This window comes from Leptinotarsa decemlineata, unplaced genomic scaffold, assembly GCF_025532065.1.
Source record: "Leptinotarsa decemlineata unplaced genomic scaffold, Ldec_3_MD MMD2_tig00026299_RagTag_RagTag, whole genome shotgun sequence".
NCBI lineage: Eukaryota > Metazoa > Arthropoda > Insecta > Coleoptera > Chrysomelidae > Leptinotarsa > Leptinotarsa decemlineata.
The window spans coordinates 5,138,758-5,163,014 of NW_027412676.1; the positions used below are offsets into that span (position 1 = coordinate 5,138,758).

The window sequence follows — 24,257 nt, forward strand, 5'->3', positions numbered from 1 at the left end:
CATCGGAGCTCTTTTTCTAAATTTTTTATGCGGCTGAGAGCCAGGACCTAGTGTTTGGTTATATCATTTTCGTTTTATCACCTGTTGATTGCTTTTGGTTGAAAGTTTTTTCTAACTATATATCAATCAATAAATCAATCAATTTATTGAATCAGTTTTCCTTCACAATCACATTAGAAAGAAAACATCATCATAAAATACTGGCTAATTCAACAAGTCAAACAAACATAAAAAAGTCAATATAAAAACATAAAATATACGTAAAAAAATTGATAAGCTATAATCAAATTAGGATTCAAGGAAAAACTCATCCACGGAGTAGTATGCTGTTTGCAATAGAAAAATCTTGAGTCGCCTTTCAAAGACATTGATATCAGAGGATTCAATGTCCTCACTAAGCTTATTATATAGCCTAACCCCACAGCACATGTATTGATTCTTTGATACTGTCAATCTACTATGAGGTTGATGTAGCTGAGGGTCATCAGCTTCAGCTGATAAGCCCCACTGTTCAAAACCATAGGAAATTACTGACTGAATTGAATTGTAGTATAAAAGCTTGAGAATATCAAGAGGGACTGTTTGTTTTAATCGATGAAGTAAATATATATATTTTAATATTAATGTAAGTCACAAAAAGGATTTGAAGCTTTATAACTTCTATTTAATTGTCTACGAGCACTTTCGACAGCTATATATATATATATATATATATATATATATATATATATATATATATATATATATATATATATATACTCAAAAATTTGATCAGTTACTTCATTAGCTTTGACAATTATTTCGAAAATAGTTCCAGCAGATATAAGATGAAAATAACAGTAATGGAAGCTTTTGAGCAAAATTTCGGAAGAATATTTATGAAAACAAAAAATGAAAGGGGTCCCAAAACAGAGCCTTGAGGTACTTCTCTACATTTTCTTTCAGAATTCATTTCATTTACACAGACCAGCTGACTAAGATCAGACAAGTAAGATCCAACCCAATTCAATGCAGAGCCACGTATACCAATTGTGTAACAATTGTGTAACAATTTGTGTAACAATATGTCATGGTCAACGAGGTTGAAGGCTTTGCTGTTTATTTTCTGAAATTTCCAGCGCATGTTTGATGAGTTGATTAATTGCACCAACTGTAGATTTACTTCTTACATTCTGACTAGAAGAAAATAATCTGCATGATTCAAAGTTATCATAAACTCTTTGATAGAAACAGTATTCAATAATCTTAGAAAACTGACTCAGTAGCGATATAGGTCTGTAAGATGCACAGTCAGATCGAGAGCCCTTATTTTTGTATATAGGCAAAACCTTTGACATTTTCAGTATATCAAGAAACTTTCCCTCAATGAAAGTGAGTCAAAGGTTCAGAAATCTCATTGGCAATCTTTTTAATCATATAGAGAAATATATCAGCTTTTTAAATCCATTTATTTAACAATTTGACTAATATGTTTTCATATCTAACGAAGGAATTGAGAAAATGAGGTATTTGGCAATTTCTATTCCACAGTTGCTATATTATCAGTTTTATATCCCGCTTGGTTTGAAACAATTCAAAAACACATACATCAAGCGGTTGCAGCAAATGACTGGTGTGCTGTGGAAGTTTCAATATTGTGATGTTTTTTCGAACTGCAGCTTCAATATATCCAACACTTACGTGAGATAATAGTATGCAGAGAATAGTTTTAAAAAATACTTGATTCCATCCACCTCTTTTTACTAGCTGCATTATAGTGACTAAATACTTTGGTATAAAGAAGAGCAATTTATTGGTCCAACTCATGTGATTCTTTGCTGACTCATAGACCAAAACGATGCTTGTATCCATCTACCTAGGAGTATTAAAAATTCTCTACGAGACTTCATTCACTAGCACTTCCTTAGATTTGCGAAGATTTGAAGTGAGACTCCTTTTATTCAAATTTCAGACGCGTTCCGGCTTGTCTTGTAGATGAAGATTGTTCAAAGATGTTTCTAATAAATCAAAATACTCATTTATAATGAATAGGTATAGAGCTTTCTTTCAAGCATATTCACCGTATTGGGGAATTTTCAAAATTCGAACAGAAATCAATTTTTGTCGGGGAAGTTAATGTTGAAGGTGGTTTTGATACTATTTCATACTACGAAATTTCCAACTCTCTCTTGCAGTTCTTCACAAAAAATTCAAACAGTCATTTCTCACAGTATTTTTTTTTCGCAGCATTATAAATTGTTTTTTGACTTGATATTGGTTATGGCAGCTCACAGGTACTTTTCACTATATTTGAAAGCCTATGGTTTAGTTTATTGCCTATATATGTAGGCACCATTATTTTCTAAAATGACAGGGGTAAGTGTTTTATACATTGAATATTAGGTCCAGTCATTTACTACACATTTGACAGAGGGAAATGTGATATACACCGGTTTGAATGAATTTATATATTGCAACGTTTATTCCTCTCAGTTGGAAATAAAGTGCAGCTCCGGCAGCTGTTTGTCTTGGTGAGCAAAAATTAAAGTCGAAGGCATTCGAGTGTACATCTGACTGAGAACAGAACAAAATTATGTAATGGGCGCCACCTGGCTAAATGCAATAATCAGAGTTCGAAGTTCGCCCTGCCAGGGTGACAAACTACATTATGAATTAAAAAAATATTGCATTCACTTGAGCAACCTGAAAATATAAAAGGGAGCAAACAATTACTATTCGGAGTCCAATTGATCGGCTATAATTAAAGTTCTTGTTTGGGAATACACTACGATTTGAAATGAGACTTTTTTCACTTTTCAGTAAGGCAAAACTTGATTACCCCATTTACAACATTTTGGAAATTACTGTATCTATTTTGTTCAAATATGACTCACTCAAATATGGAAATATAGTTTATATATCTTACTCTTGTCGATGCAGTAACCCAGAATTGGAGGGTGGCGGTTTCCTGAGTTCTAATAACCTCGTGCATTTCTGTCGAGGGATTCAGAGCTCTTTTGTGAGTTCCTTCCTCTTGACCATCTTCTACCACTCCCATATAGAATGTGAAACCAGTGAGAACACCGTTGCTGTACTTTGGTGGCAGCCATGATACCAATATTTTGTTGGGACCACTCAACACTGCTTTGATTTGAGCGGGTGCCGAAGGCACTAAAAAAATCAATGATTATTATCAGAAATTAGACGTTACATACTTGGAAGAGGTCATCATATAAAAGTGAATGAAAATATCCACAAGTTTAAAAAATATAACATTGGCAAAAACACATGAAAAGAAATTTGCAAATGATAGTCATGAAATTGTCATGTTAATGAAATTATACACACGATGTGATTTGTGAGTTATATTACCGGATAATATAATTTGTTGCGAAAGTTGAAATCAAGTCAGGGATGACTGACATGAACTTTCCAGTTATTACAGAAACTCCAGTAGACAATCATATAGCTGCTGTTATGAGGTATAGTTGATTAAATTACAACGTGTTACTATTATTTCATGTATGAAAACTGCTGGAAGTTTCATAGTTGGAAAATATAGGTAGCATGAATTACATTTTTATGTGATTACCAAATTCTAACAAACTTTTTCTTTCTATTATTGTTGATGATATAATAATTTTTCGTCCATTATATATAGAACACAAAGTATCTGGGTTTGAAAACTGTGATCTGTTCGTCTTTAACTTTAACTCTAACTGTTTATAACTGGCAAAATGGTAAATTTGAATGGTTCACCTCAAGCAATTCTTTACCCTCAACTGAATTATTTTTGGGTTTGTATATTCAAATTGTCCTTCTTGCAGCAGAGGGAAAGCAGAGGGTTTCATAACATGTAGGTATTCTGATACTGTATGTTGTGATTTTCATCCAAATACATGCGTACATAAATAGTCTTCAACAGGGACTTTCGAACTTTGGATAATTGATAACGGTCATCTTATTGAAGCTAAATCTGTCGAATTAGTTGTTATTTATTCAGTCTATTTTGCCATATCACCACGGATGAATATAGCGTTCAACAACACGTGCAAATGATAAAATTCTTTTATCAAAACTTGTGTTCTGTTCGGGCAACGTACCGTGCGCTTCGCCCATTTCACGGTCGCCATAATCGTCCCACCGAGAGGACTATTCGGCAAAACGTTATATCTGCCAAAACATCACCGCTGTGTGCAGCAGAATCTGATACAGTCGATTTCGCATCGCTCACAAAATCTCGGCCATTTACAGACCACGACTTGGAAATTTGCGTCGTGCACCCGTACAAAATTCAACTGACCCAGGAACTGAAGGCGAACGACCATAAACAACGACGTGTATTCGCTGAATGGGCTCTGGAGCAGTTGGCAACTGACCCTAATTTTCATTGAAAAATCATCTTCAGCGATGAGGCCCATTTTTGGATGAACGGTTATGTGAACAAACAAAATTGTCGAATTTGAGATGATAACAATCGACATGAGATCTAAGAGAGTCCAATGCATCCCAAAAAAGTCACTGTTTGGTGTGAATTTTGGGCTGGCGGTGTCATCGGTCCATATTTCTTTGAGAACGACGTTGGCCAGGCTATCACTATCAACGGCGAGGACTATAGGTCAATGATTACCAAATTCTTTCGGCCTAAATGTAATGATCTGGACACCAACGACATGTGGTTTTAGCAGGACAGCGCTACGTGACACACAGCTCATGCTTCATTGGATATTCTGCATGAGCGATTGGGGGCATGGGCATCTCACGAGGAGGTGATGTGAACTGGCCACCGAGATCGTGCGATTCCACCCCGTTAGAATTTTTCTTGAGTCACAGATTGATGCGAATAAGCCACGGAATTGGACGTTTCGGATGCACCCCAACCAGAGAGGGTGTGGCAGACATTTGAACGATGTTATATTCCATACATAATGGCATCAATAGTTCTTAATGCCATTATGAATGACAAATTTCGATATTATCTCACTCACACTTTGTTTCATTTGAATTCAAAGATATAGGAAGCGCTTGATTGAAAACACCTTGCATATTCGTTTACCAATTTTTACTTTAGGAGCCAGCGTGTCTTATCAGTTGTGTTCGGTGGGTCTAGTTTTCACGATACGATAAGTTATATCAGTGTATATAGATCCACACGAGCATATAATCCTACTTTCCAGCTTAGAAATATGTAGAAAAGAAATGGTTTTCCACTTCACAGACTTTGGCGTACTCACTTGAAAAAAGAAATTTCATTAAAAAAAAACATCAATTTTATCCACGTCACAACAAATGTGTGGATTCGAATTCTTGAGATCTGATTGAAAAATTAAGATGTTTTTCAGTAAGCTCAACTGAGAGGGCGCCAGCCAATAAATATACTTATATAAATTGACGAGGAATGGGGAATCAAACAAAATAAATGCAGATATGTAAATATATAATTGATCAATAAATATATGAGAGATTGCAACGAGGTTTGCTACTCTTTCAAATATAGCATAAATATTATCGAATTAGTTAACAAGTACCAAGAAACTAAATACATATAAAACACTGAGATTGGTTTCTAGTGAAGCCAACAAATGAGAATACATGACATGAACATCAAAATTTCATAATAATTATAACTCAATACTTTTAATCGATAGGGATTGTTTGAACGATCGATAATCATTCAGTAACAATAATAAATAAAACGCATAACTTCTTTATTTCAATAGTCTTCTTGACATTGAAGGAGAAGACATGAAGTTACTCATGCTGTCTCAAGAAGTAGGTTTTCACGTACTTATACATCCGAAAGGGGTGAAATTCCACGAGTCTTCCTGAATTGGTAGATACGACCAGACAGAAATTATTTAAGAGAATTGTCCTCAACCATGCTAGTTAGTGGCGTATCTCGAAACGAATTTCTTATAAAATGGACTTCGGCTCTCAAGGTAGACAATCGGACAACGACATAGTTGAATCGATTGAATTTAACGTTAACGGGGTATTATCATCTGAATCTGATTATCCTTGATCTATTTCCTTTTTTTAGGCCTGAAACGAGACGAGAACATCGTTTCTGCAAATCTACCGCAAAAAACTAGAAATTGTAATACCTTGAATTATTCACCTTAGATTCTTTTTGGGCCTTTGAAGTTAAATAGGTACACGAATTGTGAAATTTATTTTATCAAACAGTACCGACTTTTTTCTCTGCTCGATGTTTATTCACAGAAGCCTTGCACCGTTGCTTCAATTGTCTTCTGTCCACCGGCACGCCATTTAAATTGAACTATCGAAATGTATATACAGGTTGTCCCAGTATGTCATAAATGAACCGTTACAAGACATTCCACAAGAATCAGAAGCAATCACACCACAGAAAATCATTCTGCGGTTTGCATCACAGCACATCTCAAGTGTTCCACATCTATAAATTATTTCTCAAACGAAATCGCCAGATTTGGTTTATGACGTCGTGAGTACTTCATTGGCTCTGAAAACTTCCCTGCAGTTGTAGGCAAATTTTGCAGGTACACCCTCCCTTTAGAGACGATCAGTTCACGGCCCATGAGACCAAATACTTTATATTTCCTTTCTTCGAAATATAATGATATTTTGATAACATAACCTAAATCAACAATTTTTTCTGTACGCACATGAACTTATTTATTAAGGGTTTTTCGACAAAAAGTTATTCTTGATAAAAGTTTGTGCATTCCCTAAAACTGAACATGCACCAAGAAAATACAGTAACACCATAGTTGTGTAATTCGTAATATTACAGGCTTTTAAAATGAACCGTCGTATACAGGGTGCTGTCTATTTATCATTTTAGCAAAAATTTTTTCGTAGTCCCCATTTAAATGGGTAAAAAAATAAAATTCCACTCAGATGGCCATCACTTCAAATCTGAATGTATTTTTCAATGCTCAACAACTTTTCCAAATAACATTTCCCGAGATTACCCAAAATAAGGGTACTTTACTGTTATTTCAAAATCAAATATTTGAAGGCTTTTCGTGTATTACGTGTGTATTACTGTATTTTGTTGGTGCATGTTTAGTTTTAGGCAATGCACAAACTTTTATCAAGAATAACTTTTTGTCGAAAAATCCTTAATAAATAAGTTTCCCATATGGTGCATACTTTGGAGATGACACTGTATAAGTTACCATATAATTTGACAATGAAAGTTAAAATTGGTTAACAATTGGAATTCTTGTTTTGATCTAGAATCTGCTTGTCTATTACAGTTGAAATTAATTCTGAAAACTCGTATTATTCAATGTTTTTATTTCCATCAGTGTTCTTACAAATCATATTGGTTTCTTCGACGTTGTGTTTTGAGTGAAGAGATATTATACTCTGCTTGAATATCGGAACGATTCACTTTGTTTACTATGATTACCTACAATTGATTTCTATAACAGTCATGCTAGTATTGCATTTCAGAAGAAAGAAGTTTTATCTTTCTCGAAGATATCAATTAATGGTTATTGATCCTGAGAAAAAATGTTTATAGAGGGACAATAATGAACAATAAACAAATAATTGTACATAAACACTATCAACATCATTAACAAACAAATATTTGAATGGAAAGAAGTACATTTTTTGGGACGTCAGTTCAATGGAAGAAAAGCTTTTTGGCTTTCTAGTTCTCCTTCTTCATATGAATATGGGAACATGGAAAACTTGTAGAGAAAAGAAGAAAGCAATACGTTCAAAATTAACTGTTTAAAAAAAATGTGTAGAACACTCATAGGAGCTATTTTCAGATACAAACGGAAGAAAAAGACGTCTCGAAACAACAACTCTCACATGAACATTGAGTTACACGAGAGAAAAAATATTTTCAAAACAACTACTTTGGAGGATGGCCAAAAAACTGAGCAATCGGTCTGAGGCTACTCCTACCATAGAAAGCGGGCAAGTGTACGCGGTGACGGACCATCAAAAGGCTCAGTTGTTCGGGGAATATTTTTCCAGCGTGCACCGAGTTGAACCGGATGTCTGTGAAGAACACACCAATAAAACCAGACTGGCAAATGAAGTCAGAAATAGGCCGGCTCCAATTATACCGGAGCAAACATTGATAAAGACGTAGAAGAAATCATTTTGAACATCAAGCGCCTGGGGAAAAACAAAGCCCCAGGCATTGATGGAATTGATGCAGTTCTGCTCCGCAACCTACCGCGAAAGGGTATCGTACAACTGGTGCATATTGTGAACGCAATAATCAAGCACCAGCATTACCCAGATTGTCTGAAACATGCGGTGGTAGTGCCCGTTCCGAAACCAGGAAAAATCAAAACACGTATTGATAGCTACAGACCGATCTCGCTTCTCAGTTCGGTCGCGAAGGTTATTGATAAAATCATCCTAAGCAGACTTCTCCGCCTGGAAGATAGGATGAAACTCATCCCCGAGGAGCAATTCGGGTTCCGGCGAGGTCGGAATACGACATCGCAACTGGTCCGGGTTGTTCACGGGGTGAGGGAGTCCTTCAACCAGGGGAAGAATACAGTTATGGTCCTGTTAGATGTCAAGAAAGCATTCGATAAAGTTTGGATAGAGGGGTTTGTCGCCAAAATGTGGTCGGCAGGCATGCCTTTATTCGTGATTAGGATTCTAGAATCCTACTTGAGCAACCGAACTTTTCGTGTAAGAGTGGACCAAACCACATCTGCAAATTATTCAATCAAAGCAGGTGTCTCGCAGGGGTCCTGTTTGTCACCGCACTTATATTCATTATATACGCATGACTTCCCTATGTTCTCGAGGACGAAGGTGGGTATTTTCGCGGATGACACCGCGATTTACGCGCACTCTTTCTCGAGCGAGGTGTCGAAGCAGCAGCTTCAGATCCACCTCGATAGGCTAGTCGTGCCGTATTTCGAACAAAATAAAATCGAAATGAATCCCGATAAAACTGAACTCGTAAGCTTCATGAGGAAATTCACGAATGTGAAAATCTTCAAGAAGTTGCGAGTTAAGGATAAGTGCATTGACGAGCAGAAGAGTGCGAGATATCTGGGAGTGATCCTGGACAAGCGCCTGAACTTCCAGGAACACTTGAATATGGCGATCCAACGAGCAGGTGCGGCGATAAAACGCACGTATCCGCTCATTGCACGGAACTCTAAGCTCAGTGTTGACAACAAGTTGCTTATTTATAAACAAATAATTAGGCCGGCTATGTTGTACGCGAGTCCTGTGTTCTGCAGTCTCAAGAAGTCCCCTTTAATGAGACTCGAGAGAATGCAGAATAAGGTGCTCCGTATTTGCACTAACAGTGACAGATACATTTCATTGAACAATCTGTTAGATCTGGCAGAAGTGGAGTCAGTCACCGACCATATCAGGAGATTGCCTCAGAAATTCTTCAAGTTCTTTCTACCGAAGAGCCCGCTGACGAGGGACGTCACGGCAGTTAGAAGCTATCATGGACAGCGCCGTAAGCACGGGCTAGTCTATGAAGAACTGGAGATATACCGTGAACGGCGCGAATGCGATCGCGCTTAGTTCATGGAAAAAATGGATAAGAGTATTCACGCACACATGATGACGTGATAGCAGAAATACTCTTACCTGGTTTTTTAATGAACTTTTTCCAGGGGGATATCGACAACTGCTACCAACAAACAGACGAATGATTCTCTGAGAAGTACCGAAACGCGACAGAATGACAACTTCCGCGTAAGCCTCGGCAGGAAGCGGAAAACTATAGATGAGGCTGATATAAGGCGTTTTTGAGTGGAGAGCCAACCGCCAACACCAGCGGGGGCGTCTCCCACTGTCCCATCGGGGGACTGTGTGGAGGCGCTTTTCTCTTCCGTGCGGAATTCTTGAGAGCGCAAATGTATCGGGGTCTTTTCCTGCCACTCCCTCTACCCCATTCACTACCCATCCCAATCCTTCCCACTGTCCCACTCCATTGGGGAAACCCTTGTGTACATTTTGTATATTTGTATATATATTTTTTATTGTATATATTTTATAAACACCACAAAAAAAATACCTTAAAATTGTATGGAGAATAGTTAATAAAGAACATTTTGATTTTGATTTTGATTTTGATTTTGAGTTCATGGAAAAATTGGATAAGAGTATTCACGCACACATGATGACGTGATAGCAGAAATACTCTTACCTGGTTTTTTAATGAACTTTTTCCAGGGAGATATCGACAACTGCTACCAACAAACAGACGAATGATTCTCTGAGAAGTACCGAAACGCGACAGAATGATAACTTCCGCGTAAGCCTCGGCAGGAAGCGGAAAACTATAGATGAGGCTGATATAAGGCATTTTTAAGTGGAGAGCCAACCGCCAGCACCAGCGGGGGCGTCTCCCACTGTCCCATCGGGGGACTACTGTGTGGAGGCGCTTTTCTCTTCCGTGCGGAATTCTTGAGAGCGCAAATGTATCGGGGTCTTTTCCTGCCACTCCCTCTACCCCATTCACTACCCATCCCAATCCTTCCCACTGTCCCACTCCATTGGGGAAACCCTTGTGTACATTTTGTATATTTGTATATATATTTTTTATTGTATATATTTTATAAACACCACAAAAAAATACCTTAAAATTGTATGGAGAATAGTTAATAAAGAACATTTTGATTTTGATTTTGATTTTGAAAACAACTACTTTTGTACGAATATTGAAATATAATACGAAAATCACGTTTTCATATTCAGTTTGCACTCCTACCATTAGTTATAGAATTGAATCAGATATCATTCATAGGAACGCTGCATAATATAATATATGAAAGAATTTACTTACATGGAACACTCGATGTTTCATTACCTCATCAGAACCTTTCTGGATAATATCACAAGATCAACCATTCATTCCATTCATTATATAGGGCGTTTCAACGAAAACATGACCCACCTGTAAGTGAGAAACGGGTTTGTGATCGAAAATATCAAAAAACACGTCAATTTTTATTTATAGAGATTCTAATTCTGATATGGAAATAATACCCGAAACTTCAACGCCCTGCAGTCAGCATCTACCCCCTCTATTTTTTCCAATAGCATGAGGGGTTGAGTGATACACCATTTGAAAGGTCCTTTGTCCCTCTATTACTTCTGTTTTTTTTTCGAAATTGGTTCATTCGTTTGAACGTTTTATTTAAGAAAAACCCGAAAATTCGCTGTCGCTCCATCTATTTCCATACAATAATATGGTCTAGGTACTTTCGAAAGCAGTCCTTACATCATTGAAGATGTCCGGAGTCAGAAATCGGCTTTCCCGAACAATTCTCTGCCGCAGATCTTCTAAGGTTTGTATAATTTATTAAATTAGTAGTAAACGTTTTCAAATGGACGCCACTGCTAGTTTTTTCTTCACTGGTAGTTTTTGTTGAATCTAGTTGTCGCAGAACAAAAAGTAGTAAGTTGGCCAGTGTCACTTTTTCACGATTATAATTCAGTCATCCTTGTTCACTGTGTTCCAACATGGTTTATTCTAATAGAGAAAGAATATAAATTGATGCAACCTATTATCGAAATAATGAATGTGCTAAAGCTGTTGCAAGAATTTATGATACGAATCATTCAGACCACAACGTGAGCCATCAATACGTTAAAGAGAAGAGCTGCGACAGAGAAATGTTCCGGACATCTTCAATAATGTAAGGAACGCTTTCGAAAGTAGACTGCATTATTGTATGGAACTACCTGGAGGTCATTTTGAACACTTTATCTGTTGATTATGTTGCCATTGATATTACTTTTGTTGATTTCTTCAATAAAATGAGCGACAGCAAATTTTCTGTTTTTTCTTGAATAAAACGTTCAACATTTAATTTCTCAATAATGAATGAACGAGTTTCGGAAAACATCACAGAATTATTAGAGGGGCAAAAGACCTTTCAAATAATGTATCATTCGACCCCTTATGCCATTGAAAAAAATAGGTGGGGTAGTTGCTGACCGCAGGAGGGTGAAGTTTCGGGAATTATTTCTATATCACAATTAGTCCTCCTAGAAATGACAATTCACGTGTTCTTTGAAATTTTTGATCACACGTCCGTTTCTGACTTACAGGGGGTGTCAAGTTTTTGTTGGAAAGCACTGTATTACGACTTCATGTCACGCCAGAGACAAATCCACCCATGTAACGATGAAACTACGCAAAGATATGCATACGTTCATTTTATTCAATCCCAGCTTCGAATCAAAAAGGGTAATTTTTTCAGGAAAGATTAGTTTTTTGAAAAAAAAAACTTTCTGGCTTCCTACTTCTTTTTCTAGTGAGTCTGTACTCCAAATATTGAGGATGATAGTGTTTCATGTAAGTAAAATTTTATAATGAAACTCATCCATACAGAGTGGCCATCGAAAAACTTGACATGGAGGTACTAATCTTGCAAATTCTAAAAAACGCTCAGACATGTCGACTTTTATTGGAAGGGGGACAGTTTTTTCCCCATTTACAGTGGCGACACTTCAACTCCGGAGCTTCAACCCATGGAATTTTAATAGGGAACTGGGGGCGAGTCGCACATTGTTTGAAAGATCTTGGAATTCTCTAAACAACGGTGTACAGTTGAGGAACATCTCTGTCTTCCGAGCGCAATGTATAGGTGAGGGAACAAAAAGAAGTTGCTTGAGGCTAGATCTGGTGAGTGAGGCTGATGGTCAAGCAATTCAAACCGTAATTCGTAGATTTTCGCTATGGCAACCGCTGAGGTGTGAGACAATCCGTTGTCTTGGTGGAACAGGATTTTCTTTTTCTGCAAATGTATTGGCTGTTATTCCACAAGTTGTGCCTACAATTTGTCAAGTAGTGACGCGTGGTATGCTCCTGTGATGGTTTTTTCTTTTCGAAAATAATCGGCTGAAATAACTCCATGACTATTCCAAAAAACAGTCGCCATAATTTTTCCAGACAAAAAAACAGTTTTTTCTTCTTTTGGAGGTGATTGCTTTTATGCAGTCCACTGTTTGGACTGTATTTTTGTTTCGGACGCATAATAGTGTATCCAAGTAATCAATCGGCGCCAAAACTCGAATTTATTGCGCATTAACTGTGTAAAGTTTTTTTTGTTCAGAGTATAACGCGTACTATTTTATGAAATTCCCTGTAAACATGTCATATTCGATCACGATCAATTCATTTCGTACTGTCCTAGTGATGCTCTTTACTGATAGGTGCCACCAGCCAACAATGAATTTGAACCTAATATTTATCATTTATAATGTTGTCTATACCTAAAACATTCCAAGTTCTACTTGTCTCTATTAGATGGCACACAACTTCAGTCTTCCGAATCCCAAACTCCATTTCTGTCTTCTGAAAATATTTTTGAATATTGTGGATAGTTACCAAGGTGATGTAACATGATAAGTGGCTTTGCCTCTCTCTGCAAATTGCGTTTATGCATTATTTCTTGATTGGATTTGTTATGCTGTATGGCTATTGCCTTTGCACTTTGTAGATCATTTAATAGTAGGTTTTATACCTATTTGGAATAGAAACCTTCCTTTACTGGGGTAAGTTTTTTTTAGTCCAAAGTTTTTTTATAATCTCATTTGCTTTAAAAAAAAAGGGGAATTGGCCTATTTTCCAATCACGTGAAAATTTATTCATAATTCTCTCGTAGGGTTTCTTTTGGAGAGTACAAACTCATCCACCTGAGAAAAGCTTCCGACTTCGGAATTTGTTATAAAATAAGTTTGATCGACTCCTATATCCGAATCACCTTAGTCAGCCGAATCCGAAGTATTGGTATTGGATTGGCAGAATCAGAGTCCTACATTTCCTGAGAACTCCTCTACTCTACATTCAAGTAACAGTGGAACAATTTTTTAGATAAGAGCAGTGCTATAAGTTGTCTTCATCTCTTTAGGACATTACCAAGAACTCCAAGCACCATCATCCATCGTAGGAAATTAAGGCCAGATTTTCGATATTTCCTGATTCATTATTTTTTTCATTTGATTGCCGATAATTAGATGATATTATTATTTTCTCCTACGTAACTGATAATGAAAAATCAAGAAGAATCAATCTTATTTTTTTACAGCGAGTCATTATAAGACTCACACTTGTTACGCTGAACATAGTACTATGCAAAGGCGAGTTATATAATATTAATGTTGATCATATCTAACTTGGATTCTCCTAAACATTTGATTATTTGAATGCTCGAATTATTAAATGACATTTTATTTTAACTTTGTTTTCGTTTTTCAACAGAGACGTTTGAAAAACGTGGAATATTTTATGTAATCACTGGATAATTTTTTTGTCACGTCATATAATATGAATTTTGTTTTCCGTGGTTGGCATAATTCCGAAATACTACTGTTTTAAATCCGGTGGCGCCCGATTCAACATAAAATTTTTTAGTTTCCTCCTACTCACGACCCAAAGAAGCTTTCTGACTGAGAGCTTCGTGCAAGTTTCCCTTTTGATGAAAAATAAAAGGTTACAACTGCGCCAATAGGACATAACCTCTGCTTTCTCTTTCACTTCAATTCGGCGGTCGTCTAGTACCATTTGATGAACTTTGGCAGTGTATCTTTCGGTAGTTGCAGTTTTTAGACGTCCACGTTCGCCGTCTCCCAAGCTCTTATGGATTCGTTTGAACGAATATTGAATGACAGCTCGATACTAGATTTTGTCCATTTTCATTAAAACAATCACATCAACTTACTCAAACGACTGTTTTTTAACAACTGCGCATCCAAAATGGCTCAAACTTTGGTGAGTAACTAACAACAGATGAACAACAAAATTCACTAGCTTCTATTTACGCATACTGCTATCTTCATGTTGACGTCGGAAAATTTTTGAGGCCATCCTCGTATCTGATTTAATCCCATAAAAATATTTGGAGTACAAACTGAATAGGAAAAAGTGATTTTCGTATAACTCAATGTTCATATGGAAGCAGTTGTATCGAAAGAATTTTTTCTTTCGTGTAATTCAATGTTCATATGAAAGTAGTTGTTTTGGCAGGGTTTTATCTTCCAGTTTGTATATGGAAGTAACTTTTATGTATGACCTACACATCTTTGTAAAGATTTTATTTCGAATTTCATTGTCTTCTTCCTTGCTTTCGGGGTTCCCCACAATCATGAAGATGGAGGAGTGGAAAGCCAAAAAATAAAGAAATTAATTAAAAATTCAGTTGTTTCAAATATTTCTTTTCAGATTATATTTGAAATTGGTCAAGGAAGTATATGATTCAATCTTTGTATGCAAACTGTTGTGAATGGTTATCCCATGAGAGTAAATAACGAAGTCAAACATTGACTACAGAAATCAAATATATATTTACCATCTTCTTCAGTTTGGCAGAATACTGGGGCTGATCTCACTCCGTCACCACTAGATGTGTATGATAAAACTGTCAGGCTGTAATTCGTATACTTTCGCAAACCCGAAATCGTTGTGCGTAGTTGACTAACAATTTTAGTTTGTTGGTCTTCGTTGTCTGAAAAAAAAGATAGGTTAAAAACAATTTTTATGTTGAAATTAGTTTCACCGTCAACCCAACGAGGAACCTTCAGAAGTTGTTAAAAGATTTGTGCGAGTTAAGGTAAGATGACGGTCTCACCTTTCAACGTGCGATCCCAATCAAAACTGAGAATAAAGTCGGTCTGGGAAAAAGTCACTTATTTGAATGGTAAACGGCGAAGGAAATTAATTATGGTCAAGCGTGATCATAATTTTCATATAACGTTCTCTACTAGCTGTCCAACATGATAGTACTCCATGCAGGCCAAGATTTTACCATCGAGAAAAGAATTGTAGATTCAAATCAGATAATTTCTGAATGAAGCCATTGATAGTAGTTTTGAAATTTTGTATGAGTATAGTTTTATGATTTAGTTTTGTTTTTGTTGTTTGAGCTATTGATGTTGTATCATTAAAATTCAATAACAACTACAATATTACAGAAAAATAATTGGAATAAGAAGTTTTCAAGACATCTGAATTCTACTTTGAAATATACTCACCAAACCATTCACCAACTGAATGATAGGTAACTTTATAACCCTGAATGATTCCATTTTGGCCCTCCACTAGTGGGGGTTCCCATGATATGTGTAAACTTTGAGCATTGAGAACAGAGCATTGTACGTTCTCAGGTGGCAGTGTTGGAGAGTCCTCCAGAGTTCTGGAAGTCACAGGTTCACTTGCGGGACCAGAGCCTCTGCTGTTGTATGCCTGAAGAATATTACAGAGATAATCATTATCATAATCATAATTTATTAGCCCAAGTATGTATAAAGTACATTTAAGGTTGTCATAACAGAGGTATAAGTATATGTATAGAACGTAGATTCAGTGTAAAACATAGAAAAAGTAAACGACATATAGTTTAGTGACAAACAGTACATGACATTTACAGTATCTGAGAAACTTTCAACAAAATTATTAACAATTTCAGTGGATTATGGTTGTATTTCATCAAAAGAGAAGTCAAAAAATTCGTCGAGATTGTAGAAAGCATTTAACAGTAAAATTTCCATAACTGCAGCTTTAAATCTTTTTATCTGAGCATTTTTTAGTCCATTTGGTAATTTATTGAAAAGTTTCAGAGCAGTATAATTTGTTGGCTGCTGAGTTCTTTCCATTCTATGTTAGGGAATACTCAATAAATTTTTATTTCTGGTGTTGTAGTATTGATATGATGAATTTAGAGATAGTGAATTCTCATTTTCTTTAATGTACATCACGCATTGTAATATAAAAACTGATGGTAGAGTTGATATATTTAATTTTTTAAATAATGGTCTGCAGTGGTCCTTGGAACCAGCTTGAGCTATCATTCGTATGACTTTTTTCTGCAATTTGAATATTCTCTCACTATCTGAAGAGTTACCCCAAATTAAAAGGCCGTAAGAAAAGACCGAATAGAAGTTACTGTAGTAGTATGTTAGTGTCGTGTCAAAAGTGGTGAATTCTGTAAGTTTTCTGATTTGATAAACTACTTTATTCAATTTTGCTGCTAATTGCTCAATATGTTTTTTCAATTCAAGTTAGTGTCAATATGGATGCCTAATAATTTCACGCTATTTTGTTGATCAGATTTTCCTATTAGTAACTCGTTTGTTTTTTCAGTATTTAGTTTGAAATTGTTTGCTGTAAACCAATTGGTGGCCCTCGCTACTGTTTCAGATTTTTTTACAGTTAATTCCTCGACCTCTTGGGCTACATTCAGAATGGTCGTGTCATCCGCATATAAAATAGCTGCATCTGCGTTCAAGTATTTTGGTAGATCGTTTAAAAAACAATGAAAAATATTGGTCCTAGGACAGACCCTTGAGGAACTCCGATATCTAAAGGCAATAATTCTGATTTTTCGCCCGAGGGTAAAACAACTCTTTGCTGTCTCCGACTCAAATAAGAGGAGAAGAGCTCAAGAGCTTCACCTCTGATTCCATAAAAATATAATTTATTCAGGAGATAATCATGTGTTACACAATCGAATGCTTTAGATCAGTCAAGCATGGTAGCAGAAAAAAGTTTCGATTGTTTAGTATTCGTTAATTATTTTCCGCAAATTTTGGTAAATATTAGAGTCATTTGTAATACATAAAAATTGTTTTTCTACCTACATATTTACGGAATATTTTTTACAATATTTTGGCATCATTTAAATATGTCTAAAGAAATTAACTTTAAACGTTCAAGCCAGTCTCGAATATACCTTCACAGTAGGTTGAATGGATTGACGCCTATCAGAATACTATGAAAATTTCCTGCATATGCTGTGAAGATTCCTGCACTGACTAATACCACCTGGCTAATACCATGCCCTTCGTGGTATTAGCCAGGGGAGTAGTTGTTTTCTGATGGGCGTCAGTCCATTCAACCTACTGTGTAGGTATATTCGAGACTGGCTTGAACATTCAAAGTTCATTTCTTTAGATTTGTTTACTGCCAGTCTTCAAGCATAGCTCACCGACTAATAAGAAAAATTTAAATATATTTGTCAAACATAGAAAAAATTCATCCACATAGGCATTGTACTATTACAAAAAATAACATAATTTAGAGAATTTTAGTCGGTTCTTGTGGATTCAAAAGAAAGAATCAGTTGAATTTGTGAACTGCCTAGGCCGGTCAACTGTTGTTGTTGCTTTTTCACCTGAGTTCTTCTTCTTCTCAATTGACCTGTTCTCCCCGTGAAGGTATGACATTGTTAAATCTAAAGTTCTCACGGATAGGACTATGTTGAACTGGTTTCCGGGTATTTGACCCGTGTATGTGATATTATCTTTTATCTCACCAACGTTTCGACAAAATGTCATTTGTCATTATCTAGGTGTGCTGATACGTGTTCGGAAGTCGGTTCACCCTACTCGAACCGATCCTTACTATCCTGGTAAAATGGTGTTTGTTATGTGTTCGGTAGTAGAATGTCCTTAAACGCTTTATTGCCTACTATTTAACTGTTGTTGTTGCTTTTTTCACGGGGAGAAGAGGTTAATCAAGAAGAAGAAGAACTCAGGTAAAAAAGCAACAACAACAGTTAAATAGTAGGCAATAGAGCGTTTAAGGACATTCTATTACCGAACACGTAACAAACGTAGGATATTGATCTCTACCATTTTACAAAAATATGTAATGATATAGAAAAACATATTTCGGTATTACTATGTCTACATTTTTCAAATATGGGTATACCTCTAACGACACCTTAGGATACATCAGGAAAAATACATTAATTTGCTTGAATGACAAAACAGGTCAACCCTTGAATTTGTTATGTGTAGTTTCAAGTTTTTGATTGGCACCAGGAAATAAATAATGAGAAATTTCAGAATTAGCGGCAGTGGGAAACATCAGCGAAATATAAATTTCACTTCTTTTTAAACAAAGGGAGTTCACATCTTTAAAATTCATCAAGAAACGTTGTTAATTACATTCCAATATACCCCTGGGCAATTGATTCATATCCATTTTGAAGAATTACTCTCAGGTATCTTGAATTTAATTACTTCAATTCACTACTATTCCACTGGAATACGAAATGAATTGGATTATTTTTGGGGATGATAATAATTTTTTGTACTTGTGTTAGTTGACAAATCCTACTTATGTTGTCCACTATTTTTACTTTCTTTCCCAATTTGAATGAGATTTTGATAAAACTGTCTCTGTATATTTAATAATATTCTTCTAACAACCAGTACATTCTACGCAACACAGATTACTCACTTGCACGATTATGGCATAGGTAGTAAATTTTGATAATCCCTGTAGCGTTGCTTCACCCCCATAATGTGGTCTAACTTCTACACTTTTGAATACGTAATTGTACGGTACAGTATTGGTATCATCACCAGAAAATTCATGATATCCTACATGATATCCGAGCAAATTTCCATTCCAGGTTTCTCTTGCAGGTGGTTCCCAAGTAACCACTAATTCGGTAGAACTTTTCGGTTCTGCACGTATATCCACAGGGGCTCCACCGGGAACTGTTAAATGAAAAATTGATTGAAGAATTATGTTGTAGTGTTTCGTGAGCCATCGGCTAATTATATTGCAGATTTTCTTAGTGACTTTTCTGGGAATTTATATCTTCTACATTCTAAACAAAAATTGTTATGAAAAACTTCTTACAGGTGTAGAAAGAGCGAATTTTCAGTTAATTCCTATAGGATGCTCATAGTTACGTATGATTTATTCAAAAAAATGATATCTCATCATCTCATATGGACATCGATTTAAAACATTCAGGAAATAAAATTATCAAAGTTGGTTACATTGAGTTCATGACAATCTATATGAAATTCAATGTAACAATTTTGTAGATCCGATTGAATCAATTTTGGAAGCAAAAACTATTTTCTATTGAAGATGTTTTGAAACTTTGAATTTAATCATTGAATTGCTCATTCTATAATTCGTCAGATAGAAATAAGGTATAGAGACATGAATTTTCAAAAAAAAAGTAAAATTAACGAGAATATTTCATGGACTACAAAATTCGTTAAGTGAACGTGATAGTTTTAAAAGTGAAAGCTCAATATATCGATAGAAAATTTTAAGAATCTCAAGAAACGTGAAATGTGTCAGATTATGAAAACAATCAAAGTTTAATGAAAATCTATCTGGTTATGAATTCCAAGTCATCTGTTTCATTTCTGATTGATCTTGAATTTGTATAAGGAATTATGAGATGATTCTCGTCAACACAATTGGATTATGAATTTTTTCACTTTTTTTTTTCAGCATGAGTTTCTAAAAAATATTGTTAAGAACACTTCTGTCATCGAGGGTGATGTTATGTTGAGGTATATTAGGTTCATGTTAACATTATGTTCTGTAATATACCTACAATATATTCTCAACCAACAAAATATGCTGTTTACTAGTAGCTTGTATTCAATCATCATGGTTACTGAAAATAGAGCTAAGAATTTTTTAGATTTTTATCTCAACGTTTTGAGAAGAAAAACATGCAGTATATCTTGAATTTTTCTTCCTCAAATTCTCATTCAACTCAACTCTCATTTTCTCTCAATAAGTCGTCTGCTGCTGCGGTAAACATCATTAATGGTGTATGCCAGGGGGGACCGACCTGCGGCTCGCGAGCCACATGTGGCTCTTTGAAGGATTATTTGTGACTCTAGGTCAGTGGTCGCCAACCTGTCGATCGCGAGTTACCGGTAGATCGCGGAGGCAATTCTGGTAGCTCTCACAACGATTTTAATTTAAAAAATACAAACTGCAAAAATCAGAGAAGCTTCCGAAAATTCCACAAAAAATCTAATTGTCATAATATTAAACATAAACAGCGGCAACATTGCGGTGAGCGATCTGCCGCTGACACCATCAAGCTAGAATCTTCTAGAACCGACCAGCCGGACCAGCGCGTTAGTGTTCGAGAACGATCTGGATTGCTTTGAATGGGATAAATACGCACGGCGCGGCGACATTGCGCTTAGTTTAAAACTGAATGCGTAACCAACGTCCAGCGGTTGGGTTAGTAGAGAATAACAAAAATGATATTATGGCAAGCAGTTGTAAGAAGGTGAAGACGTACCACTTCCATTCGGAATGGGAAGAACAATACTTTTTTACAGAAGTTAAAGATGAAAATGTGTGTTTGTTATGTAATACTTCGGTCTCCGTTGCTAAAAAAGGAAATATTGAGAGACATCATAAAACTATACATTCTAATTTTGAAAAATCGTTCCCACTACATTCTGCCGCCAGAAAGGAGAAACTGAAACAGTTAAAAAAGCAGTTAATTGGACAACAATCAATATTTTTAAGAACAGTCGACAAAAATAAGGCTGCAACTGAAGCATCGTACCGTGTGTCCCAGATAATTGCACAAAAAAAGAAACCTTATGAAGACGGGGAAATGATAAAACAGGCGTTTTTAGAAACTGCTGATTCGTTATTTGCCAACTTTAGAAATGAAAACGAGATAGTTTCAGCTATAAAATCTATACAACTTTCTGCTAATACAGTGATGAGACGTGTAGAAGTAATGAGCAATGATATTTTTTTACAGTTAAGAATTGACTCAGATAACTGTGTTTATTTTTCACTTCAACTGGATGAATCAACAGATGTCGTTGACACTGCCCAGATGGCCGTGTTCGTCAGGATGGTTTTTAGTGATTTTACGATTAATGAAGATCTTTTGAAGTTCATTCCACTGAAAGGACACACTACTGGACATGACTTGTTTTCTCATTTGAAAAATATCATTTCTTCCGAGAAAATTCCAATATCGAAAATGGTAGGCTTGACAACCGATGGCGCTCCAGCTATGGTGGGTTGTGATAAGGGTCTGGTGGCGTTATATCGTAAAGATGAAACTTTTCCGCAATTTCTCTGTTACCACTGCATCATCCATCAGCAAACATTATGAGGAAATTTCCTGAAACTAAACAACGTGGTAACAACTGGTGGTAAAAATTGTGAACAAGATTAGAGCTCAAGCGTTACAAAGAAGATTATTTAGAACCGTGGCCGATGAAGTTGACTGTCAATACGGGGACCTACTGCTTCACTCTGAAGTCCGATAGTTAGGTAGAGGACGGGTGCTGAAACGTTTTAATGATGTCCTATCTGGCATAGTTCAATTTTTAAAACAACGCGGTGAACCGACTCCGGAACTAGAAAATTCAATCTGGCTTAGAGATTTTGGTTTTCTCGTGGACATTACAGAGAAATTAAACGAACTTAATTTGCAGCTTCAGGGGAGCGACAAAGAATTAGCGGAAATTGTTTCTGATATAAAAGCATTCATCAAAAAGCTGGAGTTTTGGGAACAAAACCTTATTAACAGCGATGCCAAGCATTTTCCTATTCTTTCGGAAAAAATATCTCAAAATCCATTAGAACCCTATGACAACAAATATCATGTAGAAATAATTTCTACCCTGAAGAATAACTTCAAAAATCGTTTTAAGGATTTCAATGAAATGGCTTTGGTAGCGCAGTTTGTTGTTTCACCCTTTATATAAACTGATATCCAACAGTGTGCAACTTGTGTTATGCAGAACTTTGGCGAAGACATTGCTGCAACAGAAATGGAAGTCATTGAGTTTCAAAATGATTTAGCCTTAAAATCGTTAGTCTCAAGTACTGAATGTATCTGGCCTATTGTAAGTAAAGACAAATATATATTCAGTTCCATGCCGTGTTGCCTTGAAAGTGAAAGCATTATTCAGTTCAACCTATTTGTGTGAATCTTCTTTTTCTAATATGAAGTTTATTAAGAACAAATATCGCAATCGGCTTACAGATGAACATTTGGATAATTGTATTCGAATGGCTTCATCAAATTATACTGCAAACATTAAAAAAATTATCGATAAGCCTGAGTGTCAGCCTTCTCATTGAACGTGTTTTTTATTTTTCAATGTTTATGTTCATGATAGTGCGTTACTTTTTTGTTGTTATTATTAACTATTTTTAAATCATACGTGACATGCCGTTGTGGCTGGATAAAAGTTCGTGTTTATTTTTCAAACAGTTTCGTTTGATAGGTAGCTATACCTGTTCGTACCTGTACGTACCTGTTCATAGGTAGCTATAAACAGGTACGTACTAGTAATATTAGTTATTTTGTTATTAGTTTGATATTAGTACCTATGTATTATGTATTACCAGTTAAATAGTAAAATAAATACATATAATGATAAATTAACTGTGGATTATTTCATTTACGTTGCGTTACGTGGCTTCCGTGTGGGTAGCTCGCTGTTTATTCTAAAATTAACAAAGTAGCTCAACACATTGAAGAGGTTGGCGACCACTGCTCTAGATAAATGTACCCGAGTCGAGTTCCCTTTTTCATTTTTGGGCTATTTTTAGTGTCCGACCGAAAGTTCAGTTTCGGTTTCGGTCGAATTTCGGCAAAAAAACTGGTTTCGGTTTAGTTTCGGTTTCGGCGGCAAACCTGCCGAGACTGCATTCGGGAGTTCCCGAATGCAGTTTCGGCTGCATCTATTATCACAAGTACCGCTTGTGATAATAGGTAACAACTCAAATAAGTAATTTTATGTTCAATATTTTTGAAAAACCATCAATAATATTCTAAAGAAGGATCTACACCTACTCAAACACCTCACCTATTTTAAGTATTTTCAAGGTGCAATTAATATTTTTCTTTAAATAAGGGTTTGTTATGTTGATTATCAATAAGTAAAAATGTCGAAGACTGTATAACGTTGTGATTTAAAAATAAAAATTTAAGACTCACTGATTGTTATAACGTTTTCTTCATTTTTCCCTCAAAACACAATCCTTGTAAGGAAGTTTCGGTTTCGGCCGAAACTGAAACTGTTGCCGCAATTCGTTTTTGGTTTCGGTTTCGGTCGCTCACACCTATTCATACTCGACCAAATAAAACCAGAATGGTCTTTCAGGTGAGATGGTTAGAGTACGGCTCTGCGACACATACTGTCTTCCGACAGTCCAAGTCTCTGCATATGATGATTCAAATGACAGTGACCTGTGAGAAGGCCTGTTAGACATCGTGTAGTTCATCCCTACTGTAGTCCAATAATAACTGTTTGGTATCAAGCTTCGAAGGGTGAATAAACGCCTTGGAGTGAGCCAATCATAAAAGATTCTGTCAGAAGTCCATAAATCTTCTTGCTATCCAGGTGTTCCATCTTTGTTTGGCAAAGCCTAAAGCGATGCCAATGACAGGTTCTGGTCCCTAGAAGTTGCTTGCAGCACCCTTCTTTGGAAGGAAGTCAGCAGCCTCATTGCTTTCCAGGCCAGTATAGCCAAGAATCCAGACCAGAGACAATCTGTTAAGTCTTCCTATCGA

General features: G+C 36.0%; 1 protein-coding gene across 2 annotated transcripts in view; it reads right to left on the reverse strand.

Moving 5' to 3' along the window:
- Positions 1-24,257, reverse strand: part of Dscam4 (Down syndrome cell adhesion molecule 4) — a 585,723-nt gene that overhangs the window by 21,621 nt on the left and 539,845 nt on the right. For both annotated transcript variants that reach the window (XM_074180747.1, XM_074180746.1), the window contains exons 16-19: positions 19,169-19,431; positions 15,958-16,168; positions 15,276-15,431; positions 2,906-3,150 (exon numbers count right to left, since the gene is read on the reverse strand). In XM_074180747.1, coding sequence (XP_074036848.1) covers positions 2,906-3,150; positions 15,276-15,431; positions 15,958-16,168; positions 19,169-19,431 — 875 coding nt within the window. The remainder of the gene's footprint in view (positions 1-2,905; positions 3,151-15,275; positions 15,432-15,957; positions 16,169-19,168; positions 19,432-24,257) is intronic.